This window comes from Lucilia cuprina, chromosome 5, assembly GCF_022045245.1.
Source record: "Lucilia cuprina isolate Lc7/37 chromosome 5, ASM2204524v1, whole genome shotgun sequence".
Classification (NCBI taxonomy): Eukaryota; Metazoa; Arthropoda; class Insecta; order Diptera; family Calliphoridae; genus Lucilia; species Lucilia cuprina.
The window spans coordinates 31893966-31911465 of record NC_060953.1 but is presented as its reverse complement, the minus strand read 5'-3'; the positions used below and the strand labels follow the sequence as shown (position 1 = coordinate 31911465).

The 17500-nt window shown below is 29.8% G+C and overlaps 1 protein-coding gene across 1 annotated transcript; it reads left to right on the top strand.

The window, feature by feature from the left end:
* The first annotated feature begins 15829 nt into the window (after positions 1-15829).
* Positions 15830-16413, top strand: LOC124420225. Its single transcript, XM_046952441.1, has 3 exons — positions 15830-15837; positions 15882-16008; positions 16069-16413. The coding sequence occupies exons 1-3, from the start codon at positions 15830-15832 to the stop codon at positions 16411-16413; spliced, it is 480 nt and encodes a 159-aa protein (XP_046808397.1).
* The last annotated feature ends 1087 nt before the right edge of the window (positions 16414-17500 follow it).

The window sequence follows — 17500 nt, the reverse complement described above, 5'->3', positions numbered from 1 at the left end:
TCTTTTCGGTGAATTTGCATATGTAAATATTTCGAAATATCTTGTATGTACATTGTGCATACTTACAAATGAAGTCTTAATTTGATTATGAACAATTTTGTGGGAGTAAATAACATTCTTCTCGTCTGTGTAACAATCTTATCGCAATGCGAGGGCTTAGGTACACTTTCTTGTCAGGCCTTTCTGAGCTTATTGATCTTCTCAAATTTCTACTCAAGGATGGTTCTATTTTTAAAGGGGTCATTGTATGGTTGTAGGAATAAGCGGGTTACATAACTTGTCGCATAATTATCATGACATAGATGATATATTATTGCTGGTCGCTCTTTCTCGATAATTGCACGCAGAGAAAAAACATGGTTTGGCATGGTTAGGGAAACTATTCTATGTTTTTTGTAACAATAATTTGTTGTCATAACCAAATAATTGTTATTTTTATTGAACTTCATCAATATTTTAGTTATTAAAAACATTTATATGTTTATGACAATTATAAATTTGAGAATGATTTTCTGAAAAATAATTATTTTTACAACAAATAAATAATGATAATTATGTAAACATATTATATTCTTTAGAATCATTTAAACTATCAAATAATCATTAAATGGTAGGATTTTACACGCTTATGCATATAATGTTTAAGATATAAGTAAAATAAGTGTGGTTACTTGAAACTACAATTTGATACTACAACATCACATTATCCCTATATTATGATGAAATATTCGGACTATATTTAATCATAATATGATAGGTTATTATACTAATAATTCATTCGAAAATGATTATAGTGACTTGTTTAAAGAAAAATGTATAGCGACAAGCATGTATTCGACATAAACAAGTTTTATTGGAGCAGAAATGTTTTTGTCAAAGTTTATAAAATTGATTTACAAAATTTCCCAGCAAAATTTGATGATGATTGGTACAATGAGGAGGGTGATGACACGGACTTATTTTTAGACGGAGGACTTACACCGAAGCATAAAAAACTAATTTTTACAGACTGTAATGTGGACGACCTTCTAGAGCTGTCGAAGGACTCCTTTGGATGTTCCATAGCCATCCACATGGGGCGAACGACGCCAATCTCATTCGGTAAGCCGCCGGTGGAGTCGTCTAGAACCCCTAAACGAAATCTTGCTAATGCTGCTCGATCTTGGGATGATTTTCAAAAGAACAGAACGCATGTAATGACGTTGGTCAAAGGGTCAATCAACATAAGCTGCTGGTTGTGACGACAAGCGCTTGCTTCTGAAGCGTTCAGGGTCTCGGATGGAGCTATGGATAGCAGCCAGACATCTAAAGTGATTCCAGGGCAGGGATGGCTCCTCCTTAGGTTATTCAAAAGGTGACCGATAAGCTAACCGGATCTAAAGGTTGCCAGAACTCTAAGCTGAAGGGTCATAAAATCTTCGTCAAATATGTATTCGATAATTTGGATGCTGTGATGAAAATTTGTGACTTTAACCATATATGACTGCACCAAAATATTTATGTTAATTTGAAAAGAGGATGTATATACGTCAAATCCGAAGAAATACACCTAGGCCTCTATCGAGCCTGTTGAGCACTCCTTGGTTGGCAACCGCTCCAGTTTCGCCTATATATACTACTATACTTTTAACTGTTAACACGTTAAATTAAAATTTAAATGATGGAAATAATAGCTGAAGGTATTGGCTTTCTCTTAGATATTTATCATAACAGTTAATTGAGTTATGGATTAAAAAAAATAGAAACTTTCCCGAAGTATAATTTCATAGCTGTTTTAAACAAAGATGGTTCACATTTGAAAAAATCTCAACATGTATTTAAAGAAATAGTTAAGGGTGTAAATATTAAAGTCGATTTATTAAAGTGTATTTAATATTTATGCAATCAATTTGAAATTATGTGGAAAAGAAACCACTGCAAAAAAATACGTGTTTTAATAAATCAAAAATAATGGTTGGATATAAAAGAAACTATTTACTTCAAACCCCCTACGCATCTTAAACAATCTTTAAAACGCGATAGATATGACCTTCCTGTTTCAAGTTTTCAAAATTGTTCAAAGAGAAAAAAGCACCGTCGAATAGCAAAGGTACCAGAAATTGATGAAACCGCAGCAAGTTTTCTTCGTCTCAAATATACAGATCCAAAATCGTTTATTGCTGAAATGAAAGCTGCTGAAGTTCTAACAATGATAACACTGTACGTAAAAATTCAACTTTCCAAAAGACACAGAAAAACACCGAAACACGTGAACTTAATTTTTGGTCGTAGAATCTAGTGACAAATCCCGGTTTTGAAAAGTTGGGTCAAAATCGGGAGATATTGCATTTAAAAGTTTTAACTGTTTCTGAGGTTATATTGTTGATTATTTAAATTAATAGAAACAAAACTCACACGCATAAAAAAGTAAAATACATTAAACTAGAGGCCATTTAAATTATTATGCATTTATATTTAGTTGTTATGCATATATACATAGTATGTCTCTGCCTGAAAACTTTTTTCAAATAAAAAAAAATAAAAAAATAAAATACCACCACATTAAAGTTCATACTTTAAAACGCAATATCTCACGATTTTGACCCAACTTTTCAAAACTGAGGATGCCATCAGTATTTACATACCCGCGATTATGTCAATTCTATGCTTTCCTGTTGCATGCAAAAAAAAAGAAATTGATATAAATTTGGACAATCTTGCTTTAATTGGAAAATCGGGATAAGACGTTAGCTCGGGTTACAGCGAATACAAGCAGCGATTCAGCAACAACAACATAAATGTAATTTGTTTGTTACTTCTTAAGGTACGTTCACACCTATCAAATATTTGACGTTTTTTATCAAATATTTGTTTGCTGTAATGTGAACACAAAATATTTTTGAAGAGCATGCAAAATATCAGCTGGCACAACAACTACAGCACAAAAATTGTCAGAATATATTGAAATCCATAAAACACTTACTGACGTAGGAATGCTAAAAAGGACCATACCATTGTTCAATTCAATACTCTTCTTTATCCTCTTCTATATTGTAGGTTCACATCACTACCTTCATGCATTTTACATCGTATCTCATCATGTACCTGTTGCTCTGTTAAAGCTCTTGTGGTTTATTACCACAACCCCTCAAACAGCACTGACGCACATAATCATTTTATATAAATAAATAAATGCATCTAAATAATTGAAAGCAGAAATAAAATAAAAGTGTGAAACCATTAATGTGGATAAAACATACACGGACAACCAAACAACAACAAAAAAACAACTTGAATTCTCTTTTGATACATATTACAAATGTAAAAAGAGGGGCGTGCTTACAACTATAAATAAATAAATTGTTATGGAAGTGATTTCGGAAAACCACGCAATGTAGAACTATTAAATACAACTTGAATTCTCTTTTGACTTGGCCAATTTATATGATACACGCAAAAGTACAAAAGACAAGCATGATTTCTGAGTTGTTAATGTCATTGCAATTTTTGTTTTATTCTTGAGTTCTTTGAGACCCTACACAGCTGTGTTGAAACGTTTTGGAGTAGTATTGGTAAATGTAAGAAACAAATTTCAATATTCGTTTTATAATTAATATTGTCTCTTTTTTGGCACCATTTCTAATTGGTCCAAAATTCAGTAATCGGTACATAATTGGTCCGTAATTAAAAGATAATGTCCATATACATATATACTAGTGTAGCGGTATCATAAGGACGGCTATGTCCGATCATATTTTCCTACTTGTTTTCTTAATTTTTGCAATAACGATGTATGACTGACATTCATTAATATTACCTTGAGTTCAAAGAACTTTTTTCAATTGTGCCAAGATGTTTTGTTAATTGCAGTCTTAAATTTACTTACATTGTTTTTTGTTTGTTTTTGTTTTTGCCTTTTCCTTTCTACTTGAGAATAACACTCATAAATATATATTGTTGCTATAGATTTATTATTTCTGTTAAGATGTCTTATAGGTATAAAAAGTGAGGCCATGCTCGAAGGAATCAACCGAATTATGTGTAAGCATCAGGTCAAAAGGAAACTTCTTATACACTGTCGAACGTTTAAAAGTTTACATTAAAGATAATGCTGAATAAAAGGTTGAAATCGATTATAAAATTTATACAGAATTATATACAGAGACTACCTCTGAAAATTTCCTCAACAAATTATAAATAAAAGCATAAAAACAACGAGGAGATAAAGCAGTAATATGTTGGTAATACAGCTCATATTTGTTTGAGGGTGGTAATACAGTTTGACGATGGTAGTACAGTACAACGGTTAATATTTCTTTCTGCTTCAGTTTATATTTGTTTGTGTGAATGTTATATGTGACATGTGTGCAGAGATACAAAATAAATAAAAACTGTTGTTTAAGACATACTTGGTGAAGGGTATATAAGATTCGGACCAGAAATCTGTATAAGGGTTAGGTGAATTAATAAACTGATTTCAACCACTTTCATGTAGCATGCTCACAAGCTAACCATGAACAGACAGCCGGACAGACGGTCAATATTTTTGGGTGTTACATACATCTGCACAAACGCATTTTGTCAAATATTTCAGAGCTTTCCGTGTTTTCTTGCTTAGTGATTTAAAAACATGCGGCTCAAACTTAAAATTTTTATTAAATCAAATAGGTTAACTAGAAAAGTGAGTAGGAGCAACATATTAAAAATTGAGGACCTGTCTTTGATATTAAAATATTATCCGAGAGATAAATAACATAGAAAAGTAGGGTATTTAGGACCGTACCAAGCCCTTATCACAAGTATGAAAATTGTTGACATAGGATGGGACAAAAATGGCAGGCGAATAACTTTTTAAATGTGGAAGGTACCAGCCATCTCTGCAGTGTTTAAGGACTATATTTTCAAAACATAAACTCGAATACTATTTGGCTACACCCATTTAATTTTAATCTGATCAAACTATACTTTTAGAAATTTCAGTTATATTTTCAAAAAAAGGTGGAGCTACACGCAGAGAAAAACCATGGTTTTGTTAACTATGTTCTAAGAGCAATATATTATGGTTAAAATTGTGATTGTAGTCTAAATATATTACAGTTATTGTAACAATTTTAAGATATCATATTATGATTAAAAATCAGCTAAAATATTTAATAATAATATTTTTTTATTTACCAATATATTGTTTGTTATACATGACTATATTATGATCCAATGTGATCAAAATGTCCTTAAAAAATATGTGTCGAAATTAAATTTCTTTTTATTAATTATTCAGTTCAACTGCAATTTCTAAAAAAGTAAAAACCTACATTACACGACACGATTTACAAATTTCAAATTGATTCACAAAAACATTACTAAATTATTATGTTCAAAGTGAAGTACTTTTACATATAATGTTGTAAACCAAATGAGAATTATTTCAACTCATTTTATTGTCGCTTTAAACAACATACACGCAGTGTTGCCAACTTAGTGCTTTTAGCACTATTTGCGGTGCTTTTTGGTGTGCCAAACGCGGAAAATTTTGCTCATGGTGCCTTTCTTCAAAAAGGCACTAAAGTGGTGCTTTCTAATTTTATGACAGTGCATTTAGTGCTTTTTATACCAACATATACCCAAGATGAGCGGGGTATATTGATTTTGTCACTCCGTTTGTAACACATTGGTAGTATATATTTGGGTCCTTATTAAATTCTAAGGCGATCTAACCATGTCCATCCGTCTGTTCATCTGTCCGTCCGTCCGTCCGTCTGTCTGTTGAAAGCACGATAGGGTTAGAACGTAAAGAGCAAACGAGTTAAAATTTTTCCATAAATTTTTATATGCATCAAAATTTCTCTACCAAATGACATTAATACTCATTACCGACTTAAAAATATTCGACATAAATATGTTTTATATAAGCCAAAATCTCTCTAGCAAATTTTACGGCAATCGGTCCAAAATTGACCCTACCCCCACATATGGTCACCTTCAAAAATTGATTTTAACGCTCATTACTGACTTAAAAATACGTGTTTAGCGGAGAAATTCGAAATAAACTACTTTTATACAAATGTAATCTTCCTACCGAATTTAATTCGGATTTATCGCACAGAGAAAACAGATTCGTTGTGATAACCGAATTTGTTTCCAATCGAATTCAGTCGGTTCTAACAACTATCCCAAAATTCGATTGTAATTATTGTATAATTCGGTTAGTATTACTGAATATATCTTGTACACAAAATTTTTAATTATTATTCGGTATTATTTAATGGATTGAAATTATTGTATTAGCAACTGAAATATTATTTATAGAAAAACAATTTGTGGATTATGTGTATTTGAAAATATATTTATTTTGTGTAAAGTATTTACAATAAAATATAAATATGTATAAACTTACAAAACGTATAAATATAAAATAACTTCTCCCCTTTTGCTTTGAGATTTTCATGGTAATAAACAGGGATTTTGCTCTTGATTCTGCTCAACATTTTCAAAGGAACACTATCTTTCCACGCCTTTCCGCTGCTGTAAAATTATTAAAAATTATAGAAAGATAACACAAAATAGATTATAAGATATAAAATACACCAAACATTACCTTTTTTATCCAAATTTCTGCATTAATTTATCCTCAAATGTAATTAGGTTTTTTATATTATAAATTCGTTTTATTTTATTTATTTTTGTATACGTCAACAAAAATTACCAATTAATCGGTTGTGAACATCGAATTTGGTTCCTTTAACCGTAATTTAATTTTAAATAATTACTTCAATTGATAATTGGTTGCAGTGCTCAATATTTTTTACTTTCTACTGTTTTTCGGTTGTAGCGACTAATATTTGATGTTCTTACGTTTTAATCCTAAATAAAAGTCGGCTGCATTTACTGAATTGCTAAATGAATTTAATAACCGATACAATTCAGTTCAAATTATTGATTTAGAAATTGTTAAAACCACAATTCGATTAGTATTATTGTTTTTTAATACTGAATATAGAAAATCAGTTAAGTATACAGTTTTTCAATAACAGCGATACAATTTTAATTAGTTTAACTAAATATTTATCATGGTAACCGATTTCCCATCGATCTGTTTTCTGTGTGCGGTAACGTACCCTACCCCATATTAAGGTCCCCTTAAAAATATGAGTACAGCGATGAAAATTGACAAAAAATAAGTTTTATATAATTTTTTTACACAATTGAATCTATCCCTCATATATAAAGCCTTTCTTTATGCCGAATTTTATGACGATTGGTATATAACTGACCAAAAATTGGTATATAACTAAACAAAATCTATGTACAAAATGTACAAAAGCAAATATTCTTCAAAAACAAAAAAAATATATTCAAAATACTTTAAAATAAGTTATGTTATTCACTATCAGTGAAATTAACAATTTTTCCAGAACTCATCAAAAAACTTAAAAATAATATATATAGATTTTGCAAAAAAAAATATATTTCATAAGTTTTGTAAAATTTTACAATTTGGGTGTGGGTAGATCGGTTGGCCAGTTGGTAGCGTGCCTGTCAGTTTGAATGTTTAATGACATTTTACTATTTTTAAAATTCTCATCTTATTTATCTAATATTCGTCAAACATTAGTTTTAGTTCTTACGTTACTAAAAATCTAACTCACACCGGTGAAAGACTTTAGTATGACGCATGTTTTGTTTTGCAGCCCTATGTTCTAAAAAACGAATTTTGGAGTCTTGTAGGAAATGAGCGAAATAATGTGCAATTTTTATTAAAATAAACAATATTTGACTGAAAAAACGTTAGTGCTTTTTTACCCATTTTCAGTTAGAAAATTACGCTTTTTTACCCCTTTTTAATTTTTTTGCGCGCGTTTTGCTTGACCAATGTTGGCAACACTGTACTCTATTAACAAATTTACAACATGTACATAAAATTTATTATTATACTAGTTGTACCCAGTGTGCTTTGCTACCGTAAAAGTAATATATATAAAAAAACACACATGGGAGGTGACACGCAAATTATTGCAAGTTCGCAAATTTTTCCGAACGCTAATAAGGATTTTAATGTCAGCTATAAAAATGAGAATAATATTGTATTTAATTACTCAATCCCCCCATTGAAAGTCCGCCAATTTTTCTTTATATGCTCACATGAATGTAAAAGTTCTTCATGTAAAATTTTAAGATTCAAGCTTCTATCACAGATATACAATTTTTTCTATTTAGGGGCTTCCAAGCCACCCCCTGATGAAAGTCCTCTTTTTTCCTCCCGAAATGTTCGGATAAATATGATTGTTAGTCCGCCAATTTATTACCTAAAATATTTACAAATATGTCAAACTTTTTGGTACAAAATTGTATGATTGGTGCAAAATTTTAAGATAAACGAATTTTTGTATTTAATTAATATGGGAGGTACCAGGCTCCTTGCCGCCTGCGCCCACTTTTTTCCTAAATAATCATATTTTAAACTTAAGTGGCTCCGACAAAATTTTATGACTCTAACTGGTATATTTTCTGAGATTTACTGATTGTATATTTTCTTAATATGGAAGGTGCCACGCCCACTATAGCCATTCGGCCCATTTTTTCCAAAAATATTCTTATGGATGTCAAAGCTGTTTCCAAGATATACGATTTTTAATAGTTATTTAGTAAGAAGGCGTGGCACCTCGCTGGTTTAAAAGATAAATGGGGTGAAAAAAATACTTCAATAAAGTTTTTATCCGTTTATTCCCTAAAGAGGCCGAATTTAAAAAAATCCCAGACTCCTTGTGATATGAAAAAAAGTTCACACAAAAAACGCCATTATTTTTACTAATGTTGAATCTTAAAATTATAAAAAATTAAAAAAAAAAATAAACTTTTCATCCTTCAGTTGCTTTTCTGAAAACATGCTTTGCATTTTTTGCAGACAAAAAGAATTTAAATATTATTTTTTCATTTCACTTTGTTATTTTAGTATCGCGATTGAAAACAACGTTATTTAGTATGGAATGAAATATCATGGATTGATGGAAAAAATATTTTAAGGCGAAATAAATATTATAGATTTATCATATTCCATTGGCTAACGTAGGAGTAAATATTTTATTTATTCTGTAAACAGTATTAACGAGGGTAGTAAACAATTTAAATATATCGATAAAAAATTGTTTAAATGCTCTTTATTGCCCAGATTTATACATAATTATTATGGATATGAACATATTTTATTGATATGATTAGATCTATGTACTTAGACCTCATTATCTGAAGGTATTATTCAGAACCGATTGGTATTAATGTTTTTGTAATATCAAAAAATATCTGTAAATATTCTTATTTTTAACTAAAGTACATCTTCGAATATCACCCCCATTCTCATGTTAATATCGATATACATATGTATGTATTATAAGATTTTTGTGGTGAGTATATACAATTCACCTTAGTTGACTATTACGATAATAAGTTCTATAAAATCTCGATTAACGAATGACAATTTGCAAAATCACGCTTTTTCAAAATATTTTATTTATTTAAATGTTCTTTTTAATCAATCGGATCCCGATTTATTCACGTTCATAAAAATCCATACACATTGTTTAGGGTGATCCTCGTTAAACTTTATTTTGGTGTATCATGTTAAAAATAGTAACAAATTGTATAATAAAAACAAGTATAGTGGGGTCTGGCCGATCATATGATACCTTAAACCAGAGAAATATGTGAATTATTTTAAATAATAAATTTTTTAAGTTCTTTTTACCTTAATTCGTAAATACTCTAACAATTTGTTAACAAAAAAGTGATTTTATAAAAGAGGAGTTATACGGAAGGTCATCCTATACTATCTTATACTATCCTTAAAAATATTGACAGGTATTTATTAAAATAAAAGTTAAATCATTTTCTGAAATGACTTTGTAGGGGGGCTAGAGTCAAATGAAGCCCGATTATTACGAAAATCACCAGTAACTTTCAAATCTGCACAAAACTAATTGTGCCGATTTTGGTAGAGATAATAGAACATTTACGGCTCAAAAGCTCTATTTAGGGGGTACGGTCGTATGGGGATATGGGAAATAATAAACCGAATTTAACCATTTTGAATAGGCTTCGTCTTTGGGCCAAAATCAAATTATCTTAAAAATTAGACTTAGTTCAAAAAATTATTCTGATTGGTATACTTTAAGGTGAATATAGAGCCAATATTTCAATGCATTAAGTTAGCCACCCAATATACCGTTCCCAGTGAAGTGGTGTAGGGCATAGATATGAATAAAAAATTAAACCAATACTCATATTGAGTTGACATGACTATGTATGTAAATGTTTTATGGTTATTTAACAATATTCTTGAACTTTTGTGAAATAAATAACTCAATTCTGACAAGTCATCACCATAACTTCATTTAATGTCACAGAGTAAATTTAATATTTTGTTAAATGCAAAATATTTCGAAAAATTAAGTTAGTGTAAAATGCATTTGTATTTGTTTGTATGGATATTATCTTATTCATTAGCGTCTAAAACTAAATTGTGTTAAATCGGTTAAATATTGTAAAATTGGATAAATAATAGGACTATTCAGAATTCTTCTCCATATATCCAAGCATTTCAATGAAATTCTTAATCAGTAAATTAAAAGCCATAATTTTACTTAAAATAATAAAAAAGCTTAACTTTAAATGATTTTAATAAAAACAAGTAAGAGTGCTATATTCATCTGTGCCGAATCTTATATACCCTTCACCACGGTGTGTTAAAAAACCCGTCAGTACCTCCTCTTTTTAATAACTCACTTCGGCCTCAACATGCTTAATTTCATGTTTCTACATTCAATATTATGGAAAATTCAAAAGAGTACCTTTTGAAAAACGAAATAGTTCCCTTTTATGACTTCCAACTTAAGCCACGCTCCACATATTTATTTCATGTTTCTAGCCTATAACAATACTAAAACAAGGCTGCTCTCGCTCAGCCTTGTTTTATAAACAAGAGTACAATAACAAAATTTACCTATTTTGTATGTATTTTGTTTTTTTTTTTTGCCATTTCAATTTGAACATGAATACAAAATCTCAAGTTTTGTTGAAATTTTTAGAGGTTGTTTTGGATAAATCCGTTATTTATGGACCGATTTTTCTGATTTTATATAGCGGGATTGTCTAAGCCCAATATGTAATGAAATCATCACGCATTGAAAAGAGTTACGGATGGAAAAATTAACAATCGTATGGCTCTCTTCACTTTTTGAAATGATTGTGATTCTGAGCTGATTGGTATACTTCAACGTTGGTGTAATATTTTTGGGTGTTACAAACACCAGGACAAATGAAAATAATTAAATACCGCATGCAAACTTTTTTATAGGAACTCAAAGACATCATTTCCAATTGTATTTGAGGAATTTCTTTAAACACATTCATGTCGAATTTTATTCCGATATCTGATTGAAGTGATTAGCAGAAGTCGAATTTTATGGTCTTTAAACAAAATATTTATAATATAGTGATGGCAGAATGAATAAAATACACAGAAAATAATCAAATTCTAAATAAAACAAAAATTCATAAATTGCTAAAATAGGACCTATCATAAATTTTGTAAAATCAAATACTCAAATTCGTAAATTTTTTATTGAAAAACTTCCAGGATTTTTCTCATTAAAATAATATAATATTTACGAAAAACACAATAACACATTCATTGAATTATGTATACCTACATAGAACATTTTTCTGTAAAATTTAACTTATCATTGAGGAATTTATTATTTTCATTTCCAAGAATATGTACCTTTTTAAGGCAATATGGGAAATTTTGATTGATTATTATGATTTTGAACAGAAACGACCCTCTACAAAACTTATATTTGGTAGTTTTTGTTTTTTACAAAATCTTTACTTTTCTACTACTTCTTTATTTTCAGTGTAAATATAGAAAATTACTGTACCATATAAAATAGTTTTTACACAAATGTAAAAATGAATACACATTTCTTTAAATTCCTTAAAATTTTAACTAGAGTTAGAATTACTAATTAATTCTACAAACTCTATTAAAAGAATTATTTGCTAACGATCTCCCATTACCAAGTAATGTATGAAATAACTCATTACCAAAATTTTAAAATATTTTGTTTTAAAAATATAATAGTTATTCATTGTTAATACTACATTAAAAAATTTGTAAATAGCTTTCGAAATTCTAAATTGTAAAAACAAAATTGTTTTTTAGACTAATCGAATAATTTTTATTCGAATGACAACCCTAGTACATATGTATGATGTAGCATTTGTGTAGTACATTGTAAATATAAACAGTGTTTATTAAACACACATCCATATATGTATGTATGTATTTACACATATGTAAAAGTTCTGCATTATCTGTTTGTAAAACATGTACAAACGGATTTTTTCACATAAACTCAAAACATACATATGTATTTGCACTTCTCAGTTAAAATTTTTAAAATATTTCACTTTAAAACTATCAACTTTAATCAATACTATAACTTTTACGGTTGTAGAAACAAAACTGAAATCTTCATTTTTATATTCTCTAAATTAAATAATATGCGATTTATACTTATCGGTAATTAAATTTTGCCTTTATTTACTTTTTGTTTAATAAAACACTAACATTTCTTTGGTTTTTATACAAATTGAACCAGTTTTTGATCCCAATCTGATAAAAAAAAATCTAACTAAAATCAAATTATCAACTCTGACGTTGCACTATGGGACGGATGGAATTTTCGATTAGACTGTGCGAACGTAAAATGTGATCTGTGAATGTCCCATTATAAATTACGCTAAAGAGAAAGTACATGCAATTTTTATGTATCTAAAATTCCGCAGATTGCAAATGCTTTGCCTAGTTTTGCTGGAGAATGTAATATATAACTTTAAAATAAACATGAAAAATTAATTCTTATAATATTAACTTTTTTATAAAAGTTTAATTTCTGAAGATGGAATTTGCATTAAAAGAAAATTATTTATGTTTGAAATTCTCATCTCGACGTCAATTGTTATATGAATGTAATTGTTCTTTAATCAATAATTTCAGTTCGAATTTGCTAGTATATATTATTATTTAGCCAAAACTTTCGGTTGAAAGGTTTTCAAATAATTCATAATTGTGATCGTTGTTCAATTGCTTACAAGAAACTTTTTTCTCTTTAATGACATGAAGAAATGTTTAATGATTCATCAAAAATATTATAAAATAACAAAAAAGTGCAGAAAACAGTTTAAGAAATGTTTGGCAACTAGATATTCGCCCATTCTTGAATTAAATTGTTGCTGGCATTGTGAACAGCTCTTCAAAATGTTGCCAGTATTGCTAATCCGGCTTAAACAAGATATGTCCAATGAAATTTTCAAAAATAATAAAATAAAATATATAATTTTAAAGTGGAAAAAAGTTTATGAGATGTTTGGTTGCTGGACGATTCCAGAAAAGTGTTTGCTGACATTGTCAAAATGTTGCCAGCTTTGTAAATTCGTCTTTAAAGATTCTGTTTTGAAACTATAGTTTCTTCCGGAAGAAAGAAAGTAATTCAGACGCTAAGTAGTTGTCATTGAAAAGTAAGTTATTTAGTAATTACAAGTCATTGCCAGATTTTGTTTTTAACACCAACACTAATAAACAATGGAAACAAAAAAATTATTTTTTTGGACACCTTTAATTCATCTACATGTATTACTTACATAATCGCCTTCAAACTTATTGACTGTGGTGGTTATTACGTAAAAAAGCTATCCCGATATCAATTTAATGTCCATTTTCTTGTTTTTAAAATATTTCTGCATCCCTTTGGCGCCATGATAATTAAATTTTTTGTTTGTTAAGTTATTATTGGATTTAAAATATTTTGTAATAAACTTTATTATCTGTAAGAAAAATATTTCAAGTGTAATATTCACAAATTCATACATACATACTAAAAAAGACTAATGTGTTATTTATTTGGCAATAAAGATAAATCTTCATAGTATGCATTTGTCATAACTGCAACTTATATCAAGATACTTCTTTTAACTTAATTTTATTACATCACCCTTAAGGCCTAACTATAACATGTATACACTAGCTTAAGTCAGCTTAAGCAACTGTGCGAATACATATAAACTTTTGTGACAAACAATAATGTACTTAAGACAGTTTCGTCAAATTTTATTTACTTAAGCAAAGACCGACGTAGACTCCACATTCCGTACAAAATCAGTTTATTGTATACAAAGAAAAAAAAAGAAAAAATGAAAAGGAAAACCAATTAATTTATTTCGATAAAATATTATGAAATATGTATTTACAGTCATTCGTTCGTAATTCATAAGGTAACTCAAATTGAATTACGTACAGCATGTGTAATTCGCAGCTGAAATTCTGTATGGCGAATTATGTCATTTAGTACGTAATTGGGGGCTGAATAATGAATGAGACCGTAAATTACGAATAATTGCACCGTCTGAAAGTATTAGACTATTAGAATTCCGGTATTGAAAATAAAGCAATTTTGCATTCGTATGACGTATGAATAAAGATACCTACTTGAGGATTTTCTATTTCAATGTGTGATCTCCATTTCACATGCTCATGATTGAATCTGACCGTCCAATTTTGTGTAGTTGTGACAGTAATCCTTCGAGCACTTTAAGCTGAGGGGTCATGTCGCAGCGTTTTTTCTCCATTCTTTTTTAAATGCCCATTGTAAAATAATCAACGTTTAGATGGAGACTCAAAAGGCATGAGTCATTTTTTGTTAGTGTTAAATATGTTTAACAAATATTCTTTAATAATTTATACAAATTTGGTGATATAACGACCAGTTGATTATTTAAATATGTGTTCAGTTGAGAAATATTTTTATTTTTATATATTTAAAATATTTATTATTTTTGGGTTATATGTATTGTAAATAAAACTCAAAATAATGCAAGTGGCAACACTGATGCATGCAGTGATCGCACACGATCTTCACTTTTTGAGTGCAGAATAAAAATAAAGCAACTGCCAAAAATACGAACGCTTGACAAAAGAGATACAAAAAACCCTTCAAATTACGATTCGTGCTTCTTTTGCTACTTCCCTTCCGCAAGCAGGAAGGATTTTATCTTTCGTATTTTTTTGCGAATGGACTCCGAACAATTTGATAATCTCCTTAATTGACTCCTCATATTGATTTATTTATAGACCATATAGAAAATTCATTAAACTAGTCCATAATATTGTTAAAAGTAATTTAAGCTGGAGGTCCACACCACGCGTTCTACGCGTTTTCGCATTCTATGCGGCTGTCAAAAAAGTAGAATTAATGTATTTATTTGGTGCAAGTTACACGCACAAAAGCGTTGGATGCCTTGACGCATAGAACGCGAAAAGTAGATCTACTTTCTACTTTTGTAAGCATCACAAGCGGCGCGCGTACAAAACAGCTGATTTTGACAAGTTGTTTTGTTTTAATTTGTTTAAATTTTTTGATGAACAATGGAGGAAAAATTAATTGAAGCTGTAAAAAAACATGAAGTTCTTTATAAAAAAAGCTCGCTTCTTTATAGAAATAAATTCAAAAGAGCAGCTGCTTGGAAATCTATTGCCGAGGAATTAAATGTGCCAGGTAATAACATATACATAAATTAAAAAATAGTTGTTTTTACACTTTCATGACGGTATTTTGTATTGCCTTTTTATTATAGAGAACGTTTGCCAATCTCGTTGGAAGACTCTGAGGGACCGATTTGTTAAAAAATGTGCTGAGAGCTATCATGCCTCTGGTAGTGCTGCAGAATTCGAGGAAAACCAATGGCCATACCAACAGCAAATGGAGTTTCTGCGCGAACATATAAAACCACAAGGTAATTTATGTTTGTGTATTAAATAGGGAATAAAATGATTTTTTCCTTTCCTATTACAGAACAATAACAAGCTTGACTTCAACGCAACCAATTCGTGAGAAAAATGCTGATGAAAAAAGTGCAGATGCATCGTATTTTACACTTTTGGAAGAAGACCGCTCACAAAGCATTGAGAGCCTTGTAGATGTATGTATGTATACAAATATTTGTTAAATTATTCACTAATTTGAAAATTTTTGTGTACAGACGTCATTTTTAGATGAGGATCTGACTAATTCACCACCAGTTAGCGTACCAACTTTGGATACTGAATCCAGCTCCTGTCCAGTTGATGTGCCACATAGCAGCCGAAAGAAGCCAAGACGGGAGAATGATAGCGAAGCCTTCAACGAATTTTTGAATAAAATGACAAAAATAGCAGAAACTCGGTTTGCCGTTCCATCATCTCAAAAAGAAAGTGGGCCGCATGAAGGTTTTTTTTCTATGGTGCGAGAAATTTTCGATGATTTACCCAGTGATGTCGTTAAAGAAGCAAAATTTTTTTTCATAAATTATTTGCGTGACCAAGTGGCAGCAAATAAAAAAGACTGATTTTTCAAACTTCTATCTAGATGTACCTAAATTAAAGAAGTATATTTTAATTTTTTCTTTGAAAAACAAAATGATTTAAAAATGAAACAAAAAGCATTTAAGTTTACAAAAAAAATTAATATTTTATTAGCTTTAAAACATATGAATTTTGAAAAGCAAAAAATAAAACGATCTTTAAATTTAAAATTAAAAAAATAATTTAATTTTTCATATTTTATTTTTATAAAGATATTCACACAAAATGTCTCTTAGCTGGAATGCATTTCTAGTTGAATTATTAGAAGAGAATTTTGGGCCTTTTTCCAATGGCTGGGTTTCTTGCCTCCACAAGCCTTCCGTAACTAAACCGTCTTTTTCTCGGTCTACAAAATCTGGTGGGCAATATGTTGCATCGTGCATTTTTAAGTAATTGTGCAGTAAAACCGTGGCGCATACAACTTTTTCAGCAGACTCCGGTAACATATTCAAGGTTCCACGTAAAATTCTCCACCGTGCTGTCAAAATACCGAAAGCATTTTCTATGGTCCTGCGGGCTCTAGATAACCTTTTATTAAAGTTTTGCTTTTCATCACATAACAAGAGTCCGGGATATGGCCTCATGATGTATGACTTAAGAGGAAAAGCGGCATCCCCAACTAAATAATAAGGAAACATGACTTCGCTATTTGGCAATATTGTGTCCGCTGGAAAATTTAAGTTTTCTGATCGCAATAGCCTTCCAAAATCCGAATGGGTTAGCACTCCACCGTCGCTTTGGCTTCCATAGGCACCTATGTCAACCGCAGAGAATGTGTAATTCGCATCGCACACACCCATTAGTACAATGCTATATGTTCCTAAAAAACATAAATTTTAAATAACAAGTAAATTTATAGTCTATATTCTAGTTTATAGTCTAGTCTATTATCTAGTCAATAGTCTAGTCTACTTTATAGTCTAGTCTATAGTCGTGTCTATTATCTAGTCTATGGTCTAGTCTATAGTCTAGTCTGTAGTCTAGTCTAATCTATAATCCTGTCTGTAGTCTAGTCTATAGTCTAATCTATACTCTAGTCTATAGTCTAGTTTATAGTCTATTCTAGTCTAT